Source organism: Rosa chinensis, chromosome 6, assembly GCF_002994745.2.
Source record: "Rosa chinensis cultivar Old Blush chromosome 6, RchiOBHm-V2, whole genome shotgun sequence".
Lineage (NCBI taxonomy): Eukaryota > Viridiplantae > Streptophyta > Magnoliopsida > Rosales > Rosaceae > Rosa > Rosa chinensis.
Genome location: NC_037093.1, coordinates 29394403 through 29420039, shown reverse-complemented (window position 1 = coordinate 29420039; position 25637 = coordinate 29394403). Strand labels below are relative to the sequence as shown.

Below are 25637 nucleotides of genomic sequence, written 5' to 3'. Positions count from 1 at the left end.
TTGAGATTTTCAGTTTATTATTGAGTTAATTTTGAGAATTCTTTTATGATGCATGTTACAATCTTGTGCCCTTTTATGTGTTTTGGTAATTTTCAGAGTTAGGTTCATAAGTTTGTATGCTAGAATAACGGTGAGAGTTTTTGTGTGTTTGCTTAATTTGCCAAGAATAATTGTTATTTGTTAAGACGCTGAGTTAAACAAGTAGCAATTAGTTCTAAAAAGTGGTAAAAATCATGCTTTAATGATTAAATGATTCTGGAAATTACATGTTAAATTCTATGTGTAATGGTTAATTTGCACGTGTGAGTTGATTCGAGGGTTAGATAATACTACTAGTTAAGAGAATTACGCTGAGTGTTTTCAAAAATTAGTAGTATTTGGCTTGGTAAGGACTTTTCCGATCCAAGCCTACATTAGAATGAATCAGATAAATGGATTGATCCGCTGAGGCTTTTCATTTGAGCTCTTATCTAGGCATTTAAGATGGGCACATTTTTGTAGCATGTTGAAATTGATTTTCTGTTTTTACACTTAGTAATTTCCGAGTGGTATTGGTCTAGGTTAGGGAAGTCGATCATTGTATATAGTTTTATTTGTTTTGTTTTTATTTTAAGTAGATTAGGAACCAAATTTCAAAACCCCCCATTTTATTCTTTTATTTGTTAATTGACCTTTTTGTGTAGGTGTACCCTACAATCCCCGGACTGAACGATCCCTGCTTATCCTATACTAACAACTACATTTTGCAGGGTTAAATTGTGAGGATATTTAAGCAGCATCAGTTGGTCATGCTGGTGTCGCCGGAGGAGTGACATGGATTACTCTGGTTGCTGCGTTTTTTTTTTTTTTTTTTAAGTATTGTTGTTCAGTTCTTTTTTTTTTTGGCAAGGAATAGCATCTTTTTTTTTTTTTTTGAATGTCTATTGGATTGGAGGCCAATGATCTACTATCTATTCAACAATGTGAGTAATCTGACATTGCAATGTAACTGTGGGGTTTGTTTGATGGTCTATTGGGGGGCAGTAGACACATTATTGGCCCCTAGTAGACTTTGATATGAAGGACAGGGATCACTATAGTGTGGTGTTTTGATAAGTTACATATTGTTTTCTGTTTATTAAAGTCAAATTATCTGTGAATCCTACAAAATGGTGCATTTTTGGTGGTCTATTGGGAGGCAGTAGAGACATTGGACTTTGTATTGGGGGGGCAATAATATGATTATTGGGAGGCAATAATATGATTATAAATTGATCAATTGTGCTTGTAGTGTATTCATTTTAGTTTTGGGAGTTCATACAATTCACTGGACGGGAATAATATGATTTTTGGGAGGCAATAATATAATTATTGGGGGGCAATAATATGATTACTGGGGGGCAATAATATGGTTACTAGATATTATTAGGGACCGGTCGCCGGATTCCGGTCACCGGTCACCGGAGTCTGAGGCCGGCCACTAGTCACCGGAGTCCGGCAAGGTATCCAACATCTTCTCTCTCTAAGTGAGAAAGAAGGAGAGGGCAAAAAAGTCTCAAAAATAAATAAAAAGAATAAAAAAGAATTAATTGGGTATTAGAGAAATAATCTCTTAGAGTGTTTTGGATAAATGGGGTTAAAAAATAGTTGGTGGAGCAAGTGGACAATTTTTAGCCTAAAAACGGGTAAATGATCATTTTCTCTATTTTCTTTGGCTCGGACTCCCTAAATCCACAAAAAAATAGATAAAAAAAGAAGAAAAGAGAAGTAAATCCAGCCATTTTCTTCGCGCCGCACGGGGGCCGGGGGAACACCAGCAATATTAAACCCTCTGCTGTCACAAGTCTTAACCTCTAAAAAGTCACACTCAAGAGTCCCCCACTCTTCATCCTTCTTAATCTTCCCGCCATTTTCTCCGCCACCAAACCACGGCGAAGCAAAACCCTAGCGAGAGCGTTGGGGGGGGGGATTCCGGTCGCCGGCGATGGTAAAGTCTCGAGACGTCCAAGAGATTGTGGCGAAGCTCTCGTCCGATAAAGCCAAGACTCGAGAAGTATCTTCTTCCCTCTCACCGATTTTCTTTCCTCTCTTGCGTTTGGATGACCTAGCCGCTTCTCTGCTTCGATTGTAGCAAATACTTCCAGTTTAACAGAGAAGCGGATAATGATTCTAAAATATACATATGTACATAGTATTATCTCTTTCTTGCTTTAAAAGAGTTTGTTGTATGATCAAGCTGTTTATGTATTTATAGGAAGGGATAAAGTTGCTAAATACATGGTTAGAAGGAGAAAGATCAAACGATTTCTGTAAATATCTTGCACAGAAAACTGCCAAGCTTAAACCAGCTGAAATTCCTCACTGTAAGATGAATCTTTATTTTATATTTCAATACAATTTTATAGTAATTTGGAAGCGAGCTCAACTGTTTCTACTCTTATTGCAGCTGAAACATGGCCTTTCTTTATTACTATGTTGATTCAATGTGCTTCATTGGAGATATCCCCAAGCAAGCGCCGATCACCGAAATTGGTATTTGCAAAGACCTTGAGGATAGTTGTGCAGCGAGCGGAGGATGATAAGTTTTCAGGTAGTAAATAGAGTCAAAAAATTTAGCACTCAGACCAAGTAAATACAGAGAGTCAAGTGATTCAACATTTTAAATATCAGTATTTTTTTGTTTTTCTATGGAATGAATTGTTAGCTAAATTTTGTTGGAAGTGTTCATCATACTAGTGGATATATTTGAATGCTACTAAAAAAAGACCCTACATTTCGGTGAAGAAGGTTCTACATAGAGCGAGAGAGACAGAGGGATAGACCTAGATTTTCTTGAGAGGAATTTTTTTTCTTTTTTTTGGGGGGGGGGGGGGGAAGGAGTTTCTCTCATGTGCAAATACAAAACTTTAAAACACAATTTTCTGACATTTCAGCTATTTATTTTGACTTTTTGTGAGTTTTGGTACCAAAAATTACCTCGGAATATGAGTTAGCATCTCAATACATGCCCATATGCTCTAACACAACTAATTAATTGATTTAAGGGATACTTTTTGATCATGGCTGTTTTATCATCATATCAGGCAATTTATTGCCATTGCTACCTGTGGTTAAAAGTCTTTTCAACCATATTTGGGAGGTCTTAAACAATGATCCAAGCTACCAGTTGCAGTCGGAATATGGGCTTATTCTGCAGGATCTTTTGGTTGTCAGAGATTATCGATTTCACATGAGAAAGCGAATTTATTGCAGTGAGTCATTGTTTCTAACAAAAGTCTCAACCACAGATCTTTTCTATTATGCTAGATGATCACACTGTCTTTGCTCCATGATATTAATTATTTAATCCTCTATTGGTAGGCCTAGTGCTTCTGTATATGGAAAATATGGAAAAAATCTTGAGTGGTAGAAATGATAATCAACATATTATCAAGGACGTAAATACTCTCCGTTCACTTTTGGAGAACCCCCCTGGAGATTTCCCAGAAAATCTAAGGGACGGCGTTGTTAGAGGTTTTGTTAGGATTTTCTCTTGTATCAGGTAACAAATGATTGGGGCTCTATCCTGTTGATCTTTAACATCCCTTTTCTATGTTGTTGGTAATGATAAGAGTACATGCTGTTTTTCTTGTCCAGGGATGAGGGAAAGGTTTCTCGCAAACTTATTGAGTGTATTAATACATTCTTGTTAAAAGATGGTCCAAATTTAGGGCGTCAGTCCCTGGAGATCCACAACGCTGTGCATCAATTTGTCTTTCGGTGTTTGCTGACAACCCATGATCAAACTTTTAAGGTTTTAATAATACTATTGAAAAAAATCTCATCACTTGATATGTATTCTGAATCACTAATTGTGTTTGCATGTGTCTTTTTTGCTTCTTTGCAGGATTGCCTTATTTTTTATGCAATGTTACAACTGAATATGACAAGAGGTGCTACTGATGGGAGCTTTTTGGTACAACATCTTTTAGACATAGTGTACAAGGAATTAGATCAAAGCTCTGTATCCAATACAATTGTGCCCAGGTGCGCTTTTTCTACTTCAGCTCCCATTTTTATCCTATGTTTTTCATTCTTTTTGTTTAATGAATTCTGATATCATCTCTGGAGTTTATATTTGTGGCTGTTTTAAGTGATCATACAAATCTGTTGGTATATGCAGGACTGATGCAGCTAAATATGAGAAGTTTGGAACTTTGAGCAGCTCTCATTGTGCCTTGGTTGAGCTTGCAGCTGCTGTACTTTATAGGGTAACTACTACTATTCTGTAGCAACCTGTTTAAATCTCACTACCATTTCTAGGATTTTGCACGTTTTATTTTCTGCGATTTGGAAAAGTACTCTGTCTGTTTTTCCATTGCGGCATTGTTTCAAAAGTTTTGTTGGCATTGCAGAAATTCTGGTAGATTTTATTGTTTTGCTTTGAGATTTCTTAATATACTGATTTCTGTCATATATATTAATTGCAAACTCCTTTATATGTAACTTTCGCGCAAGTAGGTAGACGGGGTTTGAAGTAGGTCTTTAGTTCAAGGTTATTTTTATTTCATAAAACTTATTTAAATACTCTGGAGAGGTTTGCTATTGCTTCATTCCTTTACTTTCTTGTGGCTGGAGATGGTTGCTGGCTGATCTCAATTTGTATTTATTGTTCAGGCTTGTATTAACTTGACAAAAGCACCATCAACTGAAAAGAGGGTCAAGAGAGAGCATGTTGCTGCCCATTTACGAGAGGCTCTCATGAAGGGGAAATGGTTATGGTAAGTTCTATGCATACTGATTGTGTTTAGAATCTAATTCCTTGTGTGATATCTTGTGCATAGGTTCTAACTTTTTGATGACACTGCACTTTCTGTGTAAATATTTTGTCATTTGATATGGCACTTTTAACTTGTTTGTTTGATGATGAATTCAGGTATGCTTCATTTTGTTGTCTTACTCGTAAGTACTCTACACGCATTGGTAAAGATCTTTTTATGTACTGGTTCGAGGGGATATGTACAAGCTTTCAAAGGTACTTCATGTCGTATTATGTTGAAGTGTTTTAGGTTGAGTGTGTATGCATGTTTGAGCAGGCAAGTGCTTCTTGAGCCCATACATGTTTTTCTTCTAAAAAACTAGAATAGTATGAGTTAAGCATCTCTGCATACTTGTCTGGAAATTGCTTCAGGATGTTTTAGAATATTTCACGTCTGGCCCTTCTAAGCACATAAACTAAAGTTCTGAGAATCTTTTTGTATTGATGGAATGGAATATATTGCAGAATTTTGAACGAGGCAAATGTGGGGCATGCTTATGATGGTTTGCTATGGACACTGAGGTATGCTGCTCTGCTTTACATTAGGCACATTGACTATAGATGATAATTTGCTAATATGTAGACAGCTTGTGTCTAATAATCTGAGCTCGTCTAATTCAGTATTGTACTGCCATATATGGTGATCTTCTAAGTTTGATATACTTGTATCTGCTTCATTATAATATTTACATGGAAAATCGAGATTCTTCCTTTGCCTTTCTGATCCCTGCTTCATATGATCTTATATTTGTATATCCACTTGCATCTACAGGAGCCTGCAGGAACTCTCTTCTGTGTTGTTGCTTCCGGATCCAAAGCGGAAAAAGCCATTAAGCTCCTCTCCCTTGAATGAGGTCTCTCTCTCTAATTTAAGACTGGATATAGGCATATGATAACAATATTATGCTACAGTTTCAACAATGGGCAAAAGTTCTGTAAACTGAGATGCGGTGAATTTGGTGTTGTATAGAGTTTATCCAACTGAATGAACCCTTGATTCGTGCTTTCCAAACTGTGGGTGCATACTGTAGTAACTGATAGGAAGAAACAGTTGGACTTTGTTTGATCAATTTGTTTTTAATTTTAATTTTAATTTTTTAATTGTTATATGGTCAGAAAAGTACTTGGTAAATGACTAAGTTTAGGCGATGTCTCCAGTTACATTTGTTATGCAGGATCAATAGCTTCAACTGTAGTTGGTAGTGTATTGCTATCATTAATATTGTCACCTTATGTTGATATTTGTATTAACTTGTTTTTTTTTTGACAAACTTTTGCAGTTTGACTGTGGTTGGCAATTAGTATGGAGCTGCCTTATGCAGGGCTTCCCGTTGTTCAGTAATGTAACTGCAGTTGTAAGTTTTTGTTTCTTTTATAGGAACACAAATGAGTGCTTTAATATTAATATGAAAAACGAAGCATGACTCACCTGAATTGAATCAATTGTACGATCTACAAACAGAAATTTGGAAGAAAATGCAGTCTGCTCCCAACTCCACCTAATCAAGCTGAACTAAACTAGTTGGAAGTTCTGTTGTGTTTAAATGTACATATTTTCCGACTGTTGGGAGAGAGTTATGCCATTATATGTGTGTGTGTGTGTGTATTTTTCCAAGTGTTTGGAAGAGCTTTGACTCTTTGGGCCTCTATATTGCTTTTTTTTTTTGCCTTCATCATAAGAGTTGACTTTTCCGGGAAGTTTAAAGATTATACTCTTTCATCTATTATTCTAGATTGGCAAGAAAAACAAACCTAGAAAGCAGTTTTTCTGCAGGTCATCTCTAGGCTTTCAAATGCATCCAAGCAATTGGTATGGTATCCAATTGATAGAAACCATAGATTCGCGTCGCCTACCTGCTGAAAGCACAAATGGTATTGCCAATCATTCATTGTATGAAGTTTTTAAGACCTCACTAATCAGCTTTAGTTCACCCTGGATGAAGAAAAAATCTCCCCTCCCCTTTACTAAACCATGGGAATCCCCGGAGTAGTTTACTGGGCAAATTTAGTTGTCCTGTTTTAGTTACAGTTGAGCATCTTATCCCATTGCTCAAACTGTCTCTCTTCTTTTGCAGACTTCTTTTCCGCTTCTTTGTGTTGTGCTTTTTGTTTAGTCAATAAAAAGCTGTTTGTTTTCACAAAAAATATATTACAATCGATTTCTATACAATTGTGGATGTTTCAACCATTTGTTACGGTAAGATTATTCTCAAATGTTTTATATACTATGTGATGAAGAATACGAGCAGAATATTTTAAGTCAGAATTTGGAAAGTAGTTCAAATATTATTTCTTTAGGATTCTTTTAAGAATAGGGATATTCCTAGTTATTTTAGAATTATCTTAGCCTCCCTATATATAGAGGCCTTTGTAGTCTTTTATTTTCAGATTTGAATTTATAAAAATTGAAAGCTTTTTCTTTCTCTCAAGGTTTGTGTGATGCAACCTAACCTTCGATGTGATGCCTAAAACCTCTAAGTGTGATGCCTAGAAACCCTACTGGTGTGATGGTAGTAATTCTATCTCTTTTTTCTTAATTTTCTTATTTTAAATCTCTTTTCTTCCATACAATTGATGCAATCAAATCCTAGAGTATTCAACAAACCCTAGTTCTACAGTTCTTTTGTCTATTGGTCCTGCATCACCATGGCTTACTGTTATGAATTTGAGCCTTTATTGAGCTACTTGAAGACAATCACAACATTAGTATGACTATATAAGTAATTTTAATAAGGGGTTTATAGTTTCTTGAAGAATTTGGAAGTTTTTGTTTATTTCAGAGTTCTCAACAGCCAACGTAGTTGTTGAAGATTCAGAGTTCTCGTCAAGAATTCTGTTTTTGATTCATTTTTATGCCTTATGCAGGTAGATGCAGCTCTGGTGCTCCTGGGAAACATAATTTCAAGTGTGAGTATGACTGTAGTATCTTACAAGACTATTTCGTAATATTTTCATGCAATCGTGCGGTGACATTTTCAATATTTTATTTTACAAATATTCTTATATCACAATTTATTTTCTCAGGATCTTGTACATACATGTGTCGTACCTCAGGATGTATGGGACCTTAGGATATTCAAACAAATGCCGTCAGTGTAAGTGCATATTTGAATATTTGCCTGGCAATAAATTACTACATATAATTCTACAATTATCTTGTTATTATATACCAAGCTTTACATGTACCCTGTAATCTTTTCTTTATGCTCCACTATATGGAAATCTTTTTAACTAAGCAAACTTCACTGCAGTATTAAGAATAGTCCTCATAGAATTTGCCAGTCATTTCTTGCTCTTCTTATGAAGGAATGTGCTGTAAACATTTATAGAATTTGTTAAATGAAGTAATGGCCCTTTATAATGGCTTATTTCTTTTGCAATACTAAACTATTAACATTAAATGCAAACTGTTAACATTAAATGCAAACGCTAGCTCTTCATAATCGCTTGGGCTATTTGAGTGACATATGATACTGTTCCTGTGATTTGAAGTTCTCTAATTTCGTGATTATGATTTCATTTCAGGTCTTTGTTGTACTTTATATCCTGTTACTTTTCAAGGAAAGGTTCGCAAGTAAGTGTGAGTTGTAGCATTTGATGTTATTTTCTGACTTCCTGTTTAGTTGCATTCATCTCCTAAATATTCTTTTGTTTCACTGCCTCCTTGTTTGTCAACTCTTATAGCATTTGTTTGATAATTTATTCTAGTTCTACCTTTTAAAAATGCAACATTTTTTGTTTTTTATTTTTAATTTTTTAATTTTTAATTTCATTTAGTTCAAAAGCCTTATGATTTGTCTTTATCAGATAAGTGAATGTCTGAACAAGGTAGATCGTAAGATTTAATATTATTCCAATTACTTGATGAATGGTAGAAGCCCAAAAACAAGCTGCTTTGTGACACACTTATTTAATTATGGGTATCTGCATGTGCTTAGACATTTATAGGTGGTTGAAAAGTTGATTCTAGGTTGATGTTTCTTGTGATTGGACATTGAGTTGATTACTCGATGCTTGTATTGCTCATAACGGTCCATAATTTACAAAGCTTGAGTTCAGAGACTGAGGCAACTTGTGGAATGTGTTATATTTTCTTTCATGGGTGTGCAGGGTGATGTTCGAGACATTTTACACCTGAGAAAAAACCTCCTGAGAGCAGTTTTGGGTCAACTCAAGGAGATGGTATGTTGGCTTCAATAACTTGAAATGGAATACTACATATTCTTTGTTTGTTCTTACTTTTCACAACAAATTTTTCACCCATTGCAGACCACATCTAACATATGACCAGATTTAAGTAACTCCTACATTTTCCAGTAATGGGGATATTATTGTTTCAAAGTACATGACAACTAAACCCTAATTGAAAGACAAAGCTTAATAGATGAAGCTCTCGTTCCTCCCCAACTGAAGTTTCATTTTCTGTCAATAGTAGACGTGATATAGTGATACTAGTGTCATTAGATCCTTCATGACCGACTGTATTCTGTATGTCTTTTTTTTTCCCCCCGATATTTGTTTTTTTTTGAAATGATATTGTTAAATATGATTTTCATTGATTTGTATGTTTACAATTGTACCATTATATAGATAAGATCTGCTCTACTGTTTCCAACATAATTCAATGCTATAAATGCAAATATTCAAAACTAATCTACAGTTACACAATCAGTTTTGATTGTGGAGAGGTTACACAATCAGTTTTGATTGTGGAGAGGAAATCAATGTAGGAGAGTGATTTTCTCTAACACCCCCCTTCAAACTGGGCGGCTCAGGACGCACAAGTTTGGTACACAGGAGATTATGGCGCTGCTTGTGAAGTGGTTTAGTAAGAAGATCAGCTGGTTGATCGACGGAATGGACAAAATGAACTTGATGACTCCCAAGAGCCACCTTTTCACGAACGAAGTGATAATCTAACTCAATGTGCTTGGTGCGAGCGTGGAAGACCAGATTAGAAGCCATGTATGTGGCACCTAGGTTATCACAGTGAAGCAGAATGGGGTACTGAATATGGACACCAAATTCATATAGTAAGAAGCCTAACCAAGTTGTCTTGGCACTGGAATGAGCAAGGGATCGATATTCAGATTCTGAACTGGAGCGAGCAATGGTAGGTTGCTTTTTGGAACACCAAGAGACAAGGGTATTGCCAAGGTAAATGAGATAGCCAGAAGTGGAACGGCGAGATTCAGGGCAACCGGCCCAATTGGCATCAGAGTAAGCAGAAAGGTGGGCAGGTTGGCGTTGAGGACCAAAATGGAGACCATGGCCTAGTGTGCCTTTGATATAGCAGAGAATACGTTTGGCTGCAATGAGATGCGGAGCACGAGGTTGACTCATGAATTGTGACACAGAATTGACCGCAAAGGCGATGTCAGGGCGTGTAATGGTTAGGTACTGCAAGGAGCCAACCATCTCACGAAAGGCAGTTGGATTTTCAAGAAGATCACCATCATGTGTGGTGAGAATAGCCTTTGCCGACATTGGGGTGATCACTGGTTGACTGAGTAATAGATCATGTTTCTCTAAAATATCATGAGCATACTTGAGTTGATTGATGTGAAGGCCATTGGAATGAGGCTTGACCTGTAAACCAAGGAAATAGTGAAGGGGACCAAGATCTTTAATGTCAAATCCACGGCCCAAGGCATCAATAAAACTTTGAAGAAGCTGATCGCTGCTGCCCGCAATGACAATGTCATCAACATAGAGTAAAAAGAAAATTGTATGCTGTCCATGTTGATAGATGAATAAAGATGAGTCAGCTTTACTATGCCGAAAACCAACAGAAAGCAGAAAAGAGCTCATGCGTTGAAACCAAGCACGGGGTGCTTGTTTGAGGCCATAAAGTGCCTTGTGAAGCTTACAGACATAGGAGGGCCGAGAGGAATTGACGAAGCCAGGAGGCTGAGTCATGTAAACGTCTTCCTGAAGATAGCCATGGATGAATGCATTTTTGACATCCATTTGACGGAGAGGCCAACCCCGAGACACAGCAACACAGAGAATGGTTCGAATGGTAGTAGGCTTGATAACAGGACTATAGGTTTCACCATAGTCGATCCCGTGTTGTTGATGGAATCCTTTGGCAACAAGGCTGGCCTTGTAACGCTCGACTGATTTTCATTGATTTGTATGCTTACAATTGTACCATTATATAGCTAAGATCTGCTCTACTGTGACCAACATAATTCAATGCTATAAATACAAATATTCAAAACTAATCTACAGTTACACAATCAGTTTTGATTATGGAGGTTACACAATCAGATTTGATTGTGGAGAGGAAATCAATGTAGGAGAGTGATTTTCTCTAACAGATATAAACTGCTGTCTTAAATTAATCAAAATGAAAAATGTCCTTTTTGGGGTACACATCTAGGGCTAAGTCCTCCTGGACTTATTTTTTAAACAAATCAAAACTAACTTGCGGCTTTTCAACGCATATGATGCACTGAACCCTGAGTTTAATGTAATTTACATTTGCTTCCATGGATCCATCTTATGGGTATCAAAACTTCCACTCTCCTACATGATAAACCTCTTAGCTATTAGTCTTATATATGGCTTGGTTGATGGCTTGTAGGTGGGTCAATACTTGTGACTCGATCCAAAAGAGAAGGTGGGTCATGTATTTTTGTGTTGTCCTTAGTTCTTACAATCAAGGTGGAAGTTTGATTAAAGGAAGGTACTGTGTGCTGGGTTATTCATTAGGGGTACTTGAGCATTCAGTTGAAGGCTTAGAGGAAAGAGCGGAAAGGCCAAACTTTAAGGTGTTGTTATCTGTTAGCAAACTTTTGGATCAGAGTTTGTGTAAATAATCAAGGGGTTCGGATGGAAGAATTTTTGGATCGATTTTGATTTTGGTTGTGTTATTTTGGGGGAATTTTCCTCAAAAGTTTTGCTGACTTCCTAGCTGTGGTGGTGTGGTTGTTTTGTTGTTGCTTGTTGTTTCACCCTGGATTTCTCATACACTATTTTTTTATTGTTTAATTAAACTTTACAAAGGTTCTTTTTTCGTGAAATAAACTAGTAGTCATATGTTTACAAAATGTTCTTTCTTATGTAGGAGAGTTCCATACATAACAAGCAGTTGGTGTTATTATTGCCTGCAGCTGTTAATGCTCTTTGTGCTGGTTGTGTTCCTTTTACACAATGCCACACTGGACTAATCCAATCTTACACTTCTCTAGATGCTACTGATGCTGTAAATAAGGTATGCGTAAATTCATTATCTTTGTACCCTTCATTTTTCTCTGGATAAAAATTCATGTTTCTTATAAAAGTTCCATTATTGTAGACAGAAAAACCTGAGCACAATTGTCTGCATGGACTATTCGACTGCACTGTGGAGGTTCTCGCTGATATTGGTCCAGGTCCGAGCGTTGAGGTACTAGTGTGTTAGCTTTTTAGGCATCTAATATACTGGGGTTAGATTAGTTATCTGAGTCTTACACATTAAGTTTGTCTTCAGGTTTTCCCATCCCAACACTATCCAAATCTACGGCTTCCCAGGCAATTAAGAGAACCACTACTTTCTGAGATGGAGACTCTAATTCTTGGAGCTCTAGTGGAGAAGGAGATGAGAAGGAGATCTTTGTCAGATATATTCTTTAAATGTGCTATATTGTCAAACATCATCTATGGTTCAGTCTTGACAAGGTTTGTCTCATCTTTTTAGTTATTTCTTTGTTTTGTTTAAGAGGGAGGAGTGAGATGAATATTATCAAATTTAAACAAAAATAGTACTGGGTGGAAGCGCTACAGCATACATTATATGTATATTATGTATAACCTCCATTTATTTTTGAAATACCATTTAGTGGTCTCTATTTTCAGTTATTAGTATTAAATATATTCTTACTTCTGGAGATATCTAATTTGGTCTTGGTTTTGGAGTACTTCCTTTGCTTGATTTGACATGCATATTATTTCTTATATTATCATCTTACCTTTTCAGCTGGCATTCATTCTGGCAGTTTGATGCCTGTTTTTAATTTGTACAAGTTTCATGTATCCTTGATACTTTTATCTTTGGAGTCAATGTTCCACTTGTGGGTCACATTGGCACCGTATACTTCTCTGCTGTAGAGTTCTTATGTTCAAAAGTTTGTAGCATACTCTGTTTGTTGACATATTAATTCTGATATTTTTCTTGTTTCTTATGACATGCTGTAGAAATTTGCAGTTGAAAGTTGAAACAATTTCGCATTGTGGTTCTGAACTTCAACATTTATGGATATTTAACATCTGACCTTAAATTCATTTTGTGAGCCACTTTTGATGCTTTACCTCTGCTGATTTGTTTGTAATTTACATTATCTGATCTATATCAGGCAAAGAGAGGAAGTTTCATCATTTGTCTCAAAATTGGGTCGATACCTGTTAGAATTGCTGGATTTTGCTGTTACTGTCACCCAGGGAAATGATTGTCTAGCTCTCAGTTCTGATCTCCTATCTAATGGAGCAAGCTCTATTGTTGCTTCCTTTAGAAGTTTTGCTCATTCCCCTATCTTTAGTCGACAGCACGATCAAAATCATGTCGATGCTGAACTATATGGTGCCATAATGCAAGTGATGGAGAGGCTCTTAAAAGCGATGTCTAATGTGTATGAAGAGTTTTCCAGTGGTGCAGGAGAACGTTTAACTGCATGTGATACGCTAAAACAATATTCTTTCCCTGCTGATAGCAATAAAAGTAGGATTGTGGACATGGAGTTGGATGTTAATGAGGATACCGGAGATATGGATACATTATCTGATGGTGGCAAAACTGCCAGTGGTGTATTCTCTTCTGTAAAGAAATGGAAGCTGGGCATGATATCGCTTATTTCTAATTTTTTCTCAGTTTTACACACAACTTGGGATGTCCTGTTTAAGCTCCTGTCAAAAGAAAGGGATCAAATGGTAAAGCGCACATTGTTCACATATGCTTGATTTTCTTGGTTGGTTTTCTGCAATTTATGCTTCCAATAACTGTGTCGTTTGTTTTTTGTTCTTATTTATTTCAATTCAGGTCAGGGAAAAAATTATGTTTAGTCTTTGTCAACATCCCTTCTGGTCCTCTGCTGAAAATTTCAAGGAAATGGTATGGGAATAAATGGATGATTTATCAATAACTCATTTAATTCATGGTCACACACACACACACACACACACACAAAAGATGCAAGCTACTTAAAGTTTTGGTGTCAAATAGTGTTGGATCATACATAGGCCCTTGCCATTTTTGCAGGTTGGTTTAATGACTAAAATGATTAAGATACAAGTGAGTCTTAAGCTCGATTGTGGTAAGGTATTATCTGCTATCCATGGTTTGCTGGGGACACTATCATCCTTGGACACTAACTGGAAAGATAAAGGTTTCACTGACTCTTTAGGTGAAAGAGGACCTGAGCAGGTACTTTCCATACTTGTTCAATTCGATAATAAAATTGATGGTTTGTGATATCCTTCTAGTTCATGGCCGTTGCAAGAGTAAATTTTACTCTTTAACTGAAGATTCTATCTTTTATTTCAGAACTTGATGCATCTTCGAGATGCGGTTGCTGAATGTGATCTTCTTGACTGGTTTGGACGTGTTAAGCTCATCGATTGCATATGCAATTTTGTTTTACTCAGTCCTCAAATTGGTCAGGTGATTACTTTGGAATCAGAAATGATACTGCTTTTAATGATTAAATTCTAGGGCATGAGAAGGAGAAACATTGACATGAGAAAGAAAATAGAGAAAACTCTGAAGGTTGCAAGCCTAGAACTCTTGTGAATGAGAATGCAATTGTGGACACCAATATTAGTAATCAAATAATAGGGTAAACTTATAACTATCCTTCCAATTTTGACAGTTCAATACCCTATAATTTTCAATTTTTCGCAATACGAGCTGTAAAGTTTTCCCTCAAATCATCTGTCAAGAGCTGATGTGGTTAATGTGGGGCCATGCTGGACAAAACATTATATAAAATAAGTAAACGAAATAAAACTATTTATTAATATACAAGAATAAAAAATGGAGTGCAACTTTTGGTTTCCAAGGTCAAGTCTGAAGGCTTGAAAGTTTATTCTTAGATCTAAAGCTTTTGTTTTGTTTTCCCCGATACTAAAATGTCCAGTAGTTTGTTTTTGTTGTTTGAGGAACAAATGGCTAATTATCTTCCCTTCTGTTTGCCTGTTGATTGGTTGCTGTGGTCAAACTATTTATCAGACACTGATTGAAAGGTTGTTGACGATGCTTCAAGATCCTGATTATCGAGTTCGTTTCTCCCTGGCTAGAAGGATTGGTGTTCTTTTCCAAATGTGGGATGGACATGAGGAATTATTCAACGATATATGGTGGGTTTCAACAGAAAATAGTTTTATATTGTTGACAATACTTATTTGTAGAGCTTATTTTAATTCTTCGCAGTAAATCTTGCCTGTCCCAATTCCTTATTTGTGTCATGTGTGGTTTATTTATGTATTTGTTTCTTATTTTTTCTCCCAAGTTGTAAGTTTGGATGGCCAAAATAAACTAAGCCTGGTTTAGTGCTGACATTTCTTTCACGGCTTATAACTCAAATATTATTTGTAAGCTTATTACAACAGTTACTTTTAGTTTATTATTGTGCTGGTTCTTGTTCTTTTATTTTTTTTGTGTCGATATATTTGGTCCTAGACTCCCAACACGATGATCTACATATGCTTCCCCTTAAATGCTTTATTTTTGGCTTGTCAATTAGCTACTATTTCTTCTTTAGTGTGTAAAAGTGTTAATAAAATACCATACTCTGGTCTGTTTTGCTCATATCTATCTATGCTTTTGGTTGTTTTCTAGTTCCAACTTTGGAGTGAAGTTGGTGGTATCCTCAAAAGAAAAACTTGTTACTGCAAGTGAGGTCTTAGCTAGTGGTCCACAGCCTCAGCCCACGATGGAAACTGTCATTATTACTCTCATGCATCTTGCTTTGCAAAGTGAGAAAATAGAGTTGGAGGTATATATGTTGCTTTTCTTATTCAGGCGGCGGTTTTCAATACATAGTGTTTTTATTTTCTATTTTTTTTTTTCAGAAGAATGAATACTTATTTTTTCTGTTGGTTAAATTTAATTGAATGGTGTGAAAGAAGTTAATATGAAAAATAAGAATATTTAGAACTAGTTTCAATCAATATTCAGCTGGAAGCAGAGCATAGTAGTCAGAATTGTTCTACTCATGTTAATGCTGTTTTACAATTTATGTACAAGTGGATTAAATTTGTTACATATGTTGCATTGAGAGAAGCTGTCTGGGTGTGGATTTGTATTGAATTTGAGATCTATGTGATACATGCAGGCTGTATTCATGATATGCGTGGTTGCTGCTATTGATCCTTGTCAGAGGTACAATATTCTGCATTGTCTTGCAGAATTCGAGGAGTCATAGTAAGCTAGTGTGATACAATAACATTATCAAATTTTTTCCCCTTGTTTTCAGGGAATTGATCTTTGTAATACTTGACAATCTCTCAAGGCAGTTGCGCTATGCAAGCAGGTTTAAGGTAGTGCATTTAGTTCTCCTTAATTTTATTAGCCTATGGTACTTAGTTTTATTGTACTTGACTAAATAATAATAATACATAAAATTTGAGGTCCCCAAATTTCTTTTGCAGTACTTGGAGGAGCTTTTAGGATCAATTCTCTTTAGTTGGGTTGCTTGTGGTGTAAGCCTTGCTGCACTTGTAGAGGTAATCTGCTCATTTGTCCAGTTATAATTTTCTATATGGTTGAAATCTATCAACGACCTTAAGGCGTTGTAGCTTCCTTTATCCTTCAGAAAAAAAAAATATAGGGTGTTTCTAAAAACCATGCAATTGATACATGGAATCTTGTAGAGGACACATATTACTATAAAATTTTTGCTGAGTTTAATTTTTTATTTCTTTGCAGATACGGCAATTATTTGTGTCTGATTCCGAACCTAGTTACTTCATGCAGTATTGCTGCCATTGGCTTCTCCCAGCTCTAGTTTTGCATGGGGATAGCTCTAGTCTCAGCTGGGTTGCTAGAGTAAAGTATCTTGAACTCTTTCTTTGTTACTCTAATTTGTTGGGCAGCCAGTTAATTTCAATCCTTAAATAATAGTTTCTAGAATTTATCTGTTGTTGGGGAATCAATTATGATAGGTGATTATTTTCCTGTTCAACATCGGATTTATTGTATATTTTATCGTTGTTGTCAACTCTTGGTTTTGTATATTGGATAAACAAGTTTGTTGTTTATCTCACGTTGTCTTTTTATTCCAGATTGCTTGTCAACCTCCAGCAGTTCTGGTGAAAAATCACTTCGTGCAGATCTTCTCTGTTTGTATGGGATTGCATTGTAGTAAGAGATCTGGGTGGGAAAAGGGAGCAGATGTGCTTCAGAATTCTATTTTGCATCTTGCTCAGATATCTGAGAATGAACGGGACAAACTCATCAAGAAGCATATGGTTTGCTACTTATTCTTTAGATTCATTTATCTAGGTCTGAAGTTTGATTGCAGTTCATGACAAATATTTTACTTTTCTACTTGTTTTTAAGAACTCAGTACCTCTGTACCTACAATATATTTTGGCAATTGAGGGCATGGTAGCTGTCTCTAGCATGTTTCCATGATGACAATGATGATCATCCTCTTGCACCCTGTGTTGATTAGCATTGATGTGCAGTCTTGCTTGTTCCGATTTAATTTATGATTCATGGGCGGTTAGATCTTACTGAGAATGTAAAGTCCAATTTCGTGTTTTCTAAATTTTGCATTTCAGCATATAAAAATAAGTATTTTTCTATTGATTCCCAAATGGTTTCTCATTAAATGCATCAAAGCTTGGAAATCATCCACGTGTCATTCCCATGTTGACATCATATGACCCAAGCACATTATAATTCATCTGTATGTTTAGTTCTGTTTGGTCATATCTGAGTGAGCATGCTTAGATACAAAATCCTGCATTGGTTTCTGAGCACGTACTTTGATATACATAAATCCCATGGTTCTATACACAATGCCCAATAAGGGTTTGAGTTGCATGCTCTAGTTTTCAGACACGCACCACATATATGTCTTAGTTTATGTTCATCAGAATTAAGTGGATTGCTTTAAGATTTTTATTGACATTTTGCCGTACCTGTAAACTTATAGGTATCTATTGTCAGCCACATTCTGTCTCTTGCATCATCCGCACCAAACCCCACGGTTCCATTCTTTTCTCGGGATACGATTGTACGTGGAATTCAGACAATTGTTGATGGATTTTTGGAGATGTGGGTTATTTTCTTATCTTTCTTTTAAATGTCACTTCTCACTGTATTCTAACATTTTATGTTTTCTTGTTGATGTCTATAGGGAGGATTATGCTACAAGTGTGTGTGTTGTTGACAAGATCAACATTTTTCGCCCAGATAGGGTTTTCATGGTAACCATGCTAATTTTAAATATAACAATTTACTGAAAACAGTAGTCTATCATATCCCTTTATCTTTACTGTTGTTCAGTTGGCATGTTTAATGCAATCTATTAAAGAACTGATATTTTGGTTATGCAGTTCATAGTGGAGCTGCATTATAGAATTGCAGCAGCAACCCATCATAGGCATACATGTCACAGACTAGCTGGAATCGAGGTGCTGATAGATGTTCTTGGGCATAGAGCTGCTATGGCAAGCACTTCCAAGTAAGTATCTCATTAAATAATTAGAACAATGTGTGCTCATGCAATTGTTATGAGCCTCTATTAATTTGGCAGTGATGTGAGTACGTGCCTAAATTAGCATAATATTAATGAGTGCAAAGCCTATAGCTAATTGTTATTTCTGTTGTGAAAAAACCTGTGGAACAATAAATTTCAGTTCCTGCAATAATAGTGCCCTTAGTGTATCCACTGGACTATTTTTTATTTATTTTTAGAATAGATTAATTTCCTCATTATATTCATATTCTAACTGTGTTCATGTCTATTAGTAAACAATGAAAAGGGATAGTCAGTATTGCAATCCCATTTTTCAGTTTGAAATGGGTAAAATCCTCATATGGTACCCAAATTATCACGAAATGCACTTTTGATACCTACAAATTTTTAGGGAGTATCGTGGTACTTCCATCAATTATTCCATGAAAATAGGGTTAAAATTGTAAAACACCTTTTTCGTTTTTTTTTTTTACAATTTTTTTTTCCAAATAAATTAAACTAGGTTGTAAATAGAAAGAGCTAGGATACCATTTTGGCAACTGGATTAGTGGATTTCAAGTGAATTTAGGTGTTGGGGACATCTTTGATGCTGAGGCTTGGGGTCTGTACTTTGGGCTTAAAATGGCTGCTGCACACATCTCTCAACTTGAGGTTGAGTCTGATTCTGCAGTGTTGGTGTAGCTGGTTCAGAGTGCTGATCTTGACAACCATCCTCTTGGTTCTCTTCTGACTGGTTGCCTAAATCTCGTGAACATCATGGGGATGGTCATATTAGGCATATTTTCAGAGAGTGCAACATGACTGCAGACGCCTTGGCCAAAGATAGTATTAACCATGAGCTTGGTTTCATTACTCTTGATGACACTCCCATTCATGCTGCTCCTCCTGGATGACATAGCCTCTGTGTCTAGAGCAAGAAGAAGTGCTTACTCTAGTTAGTCTTTTTGTGTTTTGTGTTTGGGGCGGGCCTGCTAGGCCCGTTTGTAACCAAAAAAAGAAAAAAAAAAGGAAAGAGCTAGGATTAAAGTTCGGTGAATATCTAGATTTAGCTACAGCCTTCATTGATTAATCCTATTAATTGTTAAAAAAAAAAAAAAAAATCCCATCTGTTGACCCAAATTGGTATATATTAACATTTCCATGAAAAAGAACCAAACACAAAAAAAATTACTGAAATTATTGCCCCGAGAATCCCGAGAACAGTGAAGAAAAGAATTATAAATGGACAATACATTAAATATTATAATTCCAAATATGAACGAAAACAGTATTTTATTCTTCATTTTTCTCACACAAGTGCCACATGGCCGTCATGTAGGCATATTTAACAGAATAATAGGCGGAACTACTAAAAGATTTAACGGACGGATAGTATAGGTATCACTAGACTCCCTAAAAAAATTTGTAGGTACAGAAAGTGCATTTGGTGATTATTCAGGTACCATATGTGAATTTTACCCTTTTGAAATCATAAATTATATATAAAATTTTTTTTTTAAAAAAAACAAAGGAAAGCAACAGTTGTAGATATGGTTGTGGAATGAAAGAGGAAGAAAATGATGATCGTTGTTCTCTTTCTCCTTTGTAACTAAAAAGTAAAATACTTGTTAACTAACAGAAAAAGATTTAGTGAAATGTTGAGAAGTGGAATATTTTTTTGACGTGCCCTTAAAATATAAATCTTCTATTATTTGATGTCTCAAGGGATCATTACTCTTAAAAATTTTCTATTATTTGATGTTTCATGCAGCTATCTTTTCAATCTGATCGGGCAGTTTATTGGTTACCATGATTTACAAGATCAATGCTGCCGTGTCATATCTGTGCTTCTGAAAACTTTTAAAAGTAATCCATCCCGAGAAATTATCAGTGTTCTGGGTGAGCAACTTCAGGTGGGTTGGGTTTGTTTGTTAACTTTTTATCACTATTTCTTATTCTGCGTCATCACCTCCCATTCCTCGAATAAAAGAAAAGAAGGCCTCTAAACTCAGGTGTCTTGATGCAGTTTTTAGTGTCGAAGTTGGTTGCATGTTGCATTCCATCTGAAACTAAGGGAGAACAATTTGGCTGCGGATCATCTCAAGTTTTATCATTGCTCTTTCAGCTAACTGTGCATTCTGATCCATCCCTTTATGATTACATCAGAGTAGCCTTTCTGACTTCCCTGCAATGGACTTTTAGCTCTTGTAAAATAGTCCTGGATTTGATGGAATACCCTCTGATTTTTGTATTTTCTTTGCCGTAGGAATTGGAACCATTCCCTGAAATAGATATCTTTGATGAGATTAGAAAGTTCCATCAGGATTTATGCCGAGCTTACTCTCCAAGAGATCATCTGCTGAAGGTACATTTGTTTGAATTTGTTATTAAAATATGTAAACAAAGATTGCTCAACACCCTAACATGTCAATTATACCTTCTAATCGCATTCAAATGACATCTATAATTTTCTGACTGATCTGATCATATACGGTGCTCCTTTTTCAGTTTGTTCGGAGATCTGGTCACCTTCCACCAAGATTACTTCTCTGGAGGTGGTTTCCCTTCTTTTTATTTTTCTTTTTTTTTATCAGTCTGGTGTTGTCTAGTTCATCAAATTTTAAACTAAGACATTGGTATTGTCAGTTTTTTAATTAAATTGCAACTTTTCATAAAAAATACAAGTTTTTGTATGATTTTTTTTTTTGGGGGGGGGGATGTTGTCACTAAGAACATTTACAGCTTTGAACTGGTCTAATTTTTCTTTTTTGTTAGGATTATAATTTAAACTTTCCTTCAGTTTCTCTAAGTTGATGATGAGATTCTCTCTACTAATATGCTCTTGCAGTCTCCAAGCATTGCACAAGAAGCTACTTTTGGGTGAAACATTTCAAATTGAAAAGAATGCAGCAGATCGGGTGGAAGATAGATATTGGCATTGTGACGATGAAATTATGACTGCTGTCTGGACTATGGTTCGCATGTGTGGCTCAGAAGATGCAAATAGCATTAGAGTTTTGGTCTCTGATTTCATATCTAGGGTACTTCTGCTAGACATTTGCATTGCAATTATTCTATTCTTATTTTGCTCACTGAGGTCAGCAATGTTTTTGTTTTATTATTTTATTTTTTATTTGAAAAATGCAGGTTGGTATTGGGGATCCACATTGTGTTGTTTTCCATCTGCCTGGAAACTCGAGTAACATCCATGTGTGCCAACCAGTCAATCAAGGCTTTTCTACAGAGGGCACATTTCCAATTGATACTGGATTGTCTGAAGAACTTCTGGTCGCACTTCTGAAACTTCTGAAGAAGTACTTGATGGATGATTCTGTTAAAATTGTAGATATGACATCTCAAGCTCTTCGGGTGAGTGAGGAGTCTTTGGAGGCCCTATTTTCTTTTCCCTTTCTCCAAATCTATCGGACTTTGCTACATAGTTTACTGCCCTGGTTACACTGTTTTGATTAATTTGATATGTCGTTGCCTAAATTGGTTGTACGATTTCTTACACAAGGTTCTTTTCATTCACAGGATAATAGGTAAAAAGTAACTGTGGTTGATTCCTTGTTGACACGTATAGTTCTTTTGATTTATTAGGGATTGTTAACAAGAGTAATAAGTTTAGCTTAATGTATGTAATTTTGAAGACTGGGGAAGGTATTGACTAGTATTAGAGTGAAGGACAGAGCCCATATGGTAACCCATATGGTAATGTTTGTGGTTTAATGTCAGGAAGAGGCATCACTTTTCAGAAGATATAGAAATAAGAAATCCTAGTTGACTTCAGGACAGAATAACTGATTTGAATGCGTGAAATATTACCGTCCATAAGTTAACTAGCATATGTTGGTACTGTTGTGTACATCACCAGTTGAGCCTAAACTAAGTAATTTATTGCTTATTATTTGAAAACTGTATTTTTACTTAACTTATGGTTATATTTATGGGCGGTATCTGGGGAGTTTATATGTTAGATTGGCAAGGAGTTTAGTGGGAGTTGAGCTATTTGGTTGCTGTAGCTGTCTTCTTTGGCTGTTTTCTTTGGAATCTCTTCTGGTTCTTTGTATATTTATTGTTTACTTTTTTTCTCTTTTCTTTTTTCCAGTGAAAAGCTGTTTCTTTTTAAAAAAGAGAAAAAGAAAAACGAGTAAAGCATGCAGTAGTCATTGATATCGAAGTTCATATCGTAATGATGAAGATTTAAATCTATTGTTTGCTCTTTCGCATTTTCGGGCTTTTCTTAGTATAATCTGATAGATTATGTCTGATAATAATATTTCCACTGGACAGGGAATTCTTTCAACTCAAAGGGGTCAAAATACGCTGTTGTCATTTGATTCTTATGAGAGGTCTCTTATAGAGGTAACTACGCTTCTCAAAAGGGTCAAAGCCTTTAATAATATTTCGTTGGTTCTGCCATTTATTTGTTTCCACAGTGGAATCATGTAATTTTTCTGCCTATCTTGTAGGTTCACTCCAAGGGAGTCAATATTGAGCTGGTTGAAAAGCTCCTTTTGGATTTGGAAATTAAGTTTAAAGGTATGTAGGAGCTTCTTTCGGTTTAAAGTGACGTTTCAAATTGTCTAGATGTAAAGAGTGGCTTATGTTATTTGTGTAGTGGTACTTCCTTTTTTAATTTAATTTAATTTTTTTTTTTTTAAAATTCTTGTTGGCTGCTTTCTGTTTCATGTGTCTTTGTAGATCCCAGCATGCACTTCTGGTTTCTCTCTTTTCATTTTTTATTTTTTTTCTCGATACAGAAAGATAGAAAACAAACAATCTACAATCAAAAACCCCTTCAACAACCACTTCCTAACTAATCAAACCAAAGAGCATTTGCAGCTGACAAAAGAAGAGTCCTCCCGCAACGCCAGTTTGAGATTATGATCTGCTTTTGCCACAGCTTCCGCCAAGAAATTAGCCTCCCTTAAGACATGTTGAAAGTTGACCTGAACAAAATGTTGAGCTAGCCATTTGATATCTTGCACTAGCAATTTGATTCTCCAAGGCACCTGAACTACTCCCTTGGGACTGTCTATTGATATCTTTGAGTCACTTTCCACCTGGATGCTTGAATAGCCACAAACCATAGCTTGTCGAATACCTTCCCGAAGGGCCAGGCCCTCAGCCACTAAAACAGAAGCTTTATCAACATTCTTTGCAGATGCCACCAAGGGGTTACCATTTGTAATCACAAAGCCAACTGCTGCAGAAAGATTTTTGCGAACAGGACCATCATAATTTATCTTCATTACACTAGGATCAGCAGGAATCCATTTAATGACTTCATTGAAATTATGTTTCTTTTTAACATGGAAAGGATTTACTTTCCAACAAGAAGCACTCTGCAGATTGTGATGGTTACATCCAAAGTTTTATCGTTCAGTTTTACACCTTTAATCGGTCTTTTTTATATAATATGTCAAAACCTTTATTTTGGATTATATGTGATGTGATTTGATTTTGTTTTTTGTTTGTTTATATTTTTTCATATTTTTTTAACATAGGTTTATTTGTGATTGTGTTAGGTTTTCACTAATGATGTTTGCAACTTGTAATAGTTATTTTCAATTCCTTTTCAGCTGAAGCAATTCCAATCGAGAACTCTACTGTATGGGTAACACATGGTAAAACTTTTGATGAATGGATTTGTCCACTTGTCTGCTCACTGATCGGCTTATGTAGTGATGTTATTCTGAGGTACAATCATTGATTTTCTAGATTATTTAGGAATTCTTTGATTCGCAATTACATATGTTGTCTTTGGAGCTAAAATGATTACCTTTTGGTTAATCAAGTTTGTTGGAACGACTCTTTTCCCCCTTATCTTATCTGGGTCCTTTCAGATTATGTCAGGATATTGTGTTGATGAAAGCTGAAGTTGCTGAGCTTTTATTGGCAAGTATTATTGTCAATCTTGCTGGAAAGAAGGATATGGATGTTAATCTCTACAAATTGATCTCTTTGCAGGTTGTATCTTTAACCCATTTTTGTCAATTTACAGTTGCATTTATAGTCGTCCTTCATTTTGAGATTCGCATTCCCTTTCCCCTGCCATCTACACAATAAAGCCAATAGGGTCATTTAGTTGACTTCTTGGTGCTTCAGTTTTGGAAGGTTGTCATTGTAGGGTGATTGGTAACTGAAAGACACTATCTTCATAGAAAATGTTTTCAACCAAGCATTGTGATGTGTCATACTTTCAATTTCCTGTATATAAGGTGAATTTTAGATTGCAAGAAACTAGATGTTACTTCGGACGTGTTCACGGTGCGCGACGATTCTCAGATATTGAATAGGCAGTGCATTCGCTACTATTTTTTTATACTATTATTCTTCTTTCTATTTTTGGATAAGAAAACATATTTTACTAAGAATGAACTTAGAAAGTACAACTACAATGGACGAGCAGTAGATCCAACGCAATGATGTGCTGGCTCTAAGTACAGAATGCTTACCGCTGTTTACCCCTCCCTATTATGTTTCATTTGTTGTATAATTCAGAGAACAACACGTTAAAATAACATGAGTTGGTTCGTATATAATAGTTTAATCATATTCGGTTAGTATTAGGCTCTCAGCACTACTAGCTATTTAAAGCTTTGCATGTCCCTTTCCAGTCTATTAGGCCTCCTTGCTTTGCATATAGTTTGACTATTGTCTATATTATATATGCAGGTGCAGGAACATGTATTTACAGACTCTAATAAGTTAATCAAATCAATTCAAGTATGGTTGAATGCCCTCAATGAACTTCGATTGTGTCATGTGATGGAAAGATCTTCTTTGTTGCCATTAAAGCAAGAAAGCTCCAAGGTGACTATATAGATTACGTTATAGTCGCTTGCTACTGATGATTCTATTTAAGTTTTCATATATCTGTTTCAGTTATCTACCTCTTTACTAAAATCTTGTAAATAACAGAAGAAATGAAAAAAAAACAGAAAAAGTGAAACTATGGTCTTAATTTTCTTTTGGGTGGGAAGATGTATGGAGAGAATACAATGGAGATAATTTTCAAGGAAAACCTTAAAATAGAATCACAACTAAGATTTGAGTTTAAGTTCACTTAAAATGTATATTTGGTAATGTCTTTGGCATTGCTGCTTTCTCTTTCTGTGAATTCTGTATCTGTGGTCAGACATGTCTCAATTTAGTGTACATCTCATTTATTTTTTGATGCAAATTGGCTG

The 25637-nt window shown here is 35.7% G+C and overlaps 1 protein-coding gene across 7 annotated transcripts in view; it reads left to right on the top strand.

The window, feature by feature from the left end:
- Nucleotides 1-1762: 1762 nt before the first annotated feature.
- The window catches only part of LOC112169915 (serine/threonine-protein kinase ATM), a 37935-nt gene continuing 14060 nt past the window's right edge, over nucleotides 1763-25637 (top strand). For 2 of the 7 annotated variants that reach the window (XR_005801345.1, XR_005801346.1), the window contains exons 1-45: nucleotides 1764-2032; nucleotides 2234-2342; nucleotides 2426-2569; nucleotides 3063-3230; nucleotides 3340-3520; nucleotides 3616-3772; nucleotides 3866-4005; nucleotides 4142-4229; nucleotides 4636-4739; nucleotides 4895-4993; nucleotides 5243-5299; nucleotides 5550-5631; nucleotides 6058-6132; nucleotides 7643-7684; nucleotides 7802-7872; nucleotides 8303-8357; nucleotides 8888-8959; nucleotides 11850-11996; nucleotides 12081-12170; nucleotides 12255-12442; nucleotides 13117-13687; nucleotides 13797-13868; nucleotides 14016-14180; nucleotides 14301-14417; nucleotides 14985-15112; nucleotides 15594-15750; nucleotides 16090-16136; nucleotides 16231-16294; nucleotides 16406-16480; nucleotides 16683-16802; nucleotides 17039-17224; nucleotides 17917-18038; nucleotides 18121-18190; nucleotides 18320-18447; nucleotides 20213-20354; nucleotides 20468-20608; nucleotides 20708-20806; nucleotides 20950-20996; nucleotides 21290-21482; nucleotides 21589-21810; nucleotides 22735-22806; nucleotides 22914-22983; nucleotides 24027-24144; nucleotides 24291-24414; nucleotides 25123-25260. Coding sequence is in view for 5 of the 7 variants with exons in the window: in XM_040507955.1 (XP_040363889.1) it covers nucleotides 1964-2032; nucleotides 2234-2342; nucleotides 2426-2569; nucleotides 3063-3230; nucleotides 3340-3520; nucleotides 3616-3772; nucleotides 3866-4005; nucleotides 4142-4229; nucleotides 4636-4739; nucleotides 4895-4993; nucleotides 5243-5299; nucleotides 5550-5631; nucleotides 6058-6132; nucleotides 7643-7684; nucleotides 7802-7872; nucleotides 8303-8357; nucleotides 8888-8959; nucleotides 11850-11996; nucleotides 12081-12170; nucleotides 12255-12442; nucleotides 13117-13687; nucleotides 13797-13868; nucleotides 14016-14180; nucleotides 14301-14417; nucleotides 14985-15112; nucleotides 15594-15750; nucleotides 16090-16136; nucleotides 16231-16294; nucleotides 16406-16480; nucleotides 16683-16802; nucleotides 17039-17224; nucleotides 17917-18038; nucleotides 18121-18190; nucleotides 18320-18447; nucleotides 20213-20354; nucleotides 20468-20608; nucleotides 20708-20806; nucleotides 20950-20996; nucleotides 21290-21482; nucleotides 21589-21810; nucleotides 22735-22806; nucleotides 22914-22983; nucleotides 24027-24144; nucleotides 24291-24414; nucleotides 25123-25260 (5526 nt within the window). In the remaining 2 variants the exon portion in view is untranslated. Of the gene's footprint in view, nucleotides 2033-2233; nucleotides 2343-2425; nucleotides 2570-3062; nucleotides 3231-3339; nucleotides 3521-3615; nucleotides 3773-3865; nucleotides 4006-4141; nucleotides 4230-4635; nucleotides 4740-4894; nucleotides 4994-5242; nucleotides 5300-5549; nucleotides 5632-6057; nucleotides 6133-7207; nucleotides 7288-7642; nucleotides 7685-7801; nucleotides 7873-8302; nucleotides 8358-8887; nucleotides 8960-11849; nucleotides 11997-12080; nucleotides 12171-12254; nucleotides 12443-13116; nucleotides 13688-13796; nucleotides 13869-14015; nucleotides 14181-14300; nucleotides 14418-14984; nucleotides 15113-15593; nucleotides 15751-16089; nucleotides 16137-16230; nucleotides 16295-16405; nucleotides 16481-16682; nucleotides 16803-17038; nucleotides 17225-17916; nucleotides 18039-18120; nucleotides 18191-18319; nucleotides 18448-20212; nucleotides 20355-20467; nucleotides 20609-20707; nucleotides 20807-20949; nucleotides 20997-21289; nucleotides 21483-21588; nucleotides 21811-22734; nucleotides 22807-22913; nucleotides 22984-24026; nucleotides 24145-24290; nucleotides 24415-25122; nucleotides 25261-25637 lie in introns of those variants that run through there. The other 5 variants (XM_040507953.1, XM_024307018.2, XM_040507955.1 and 2 more) reach the window with 4 other exon arrangements.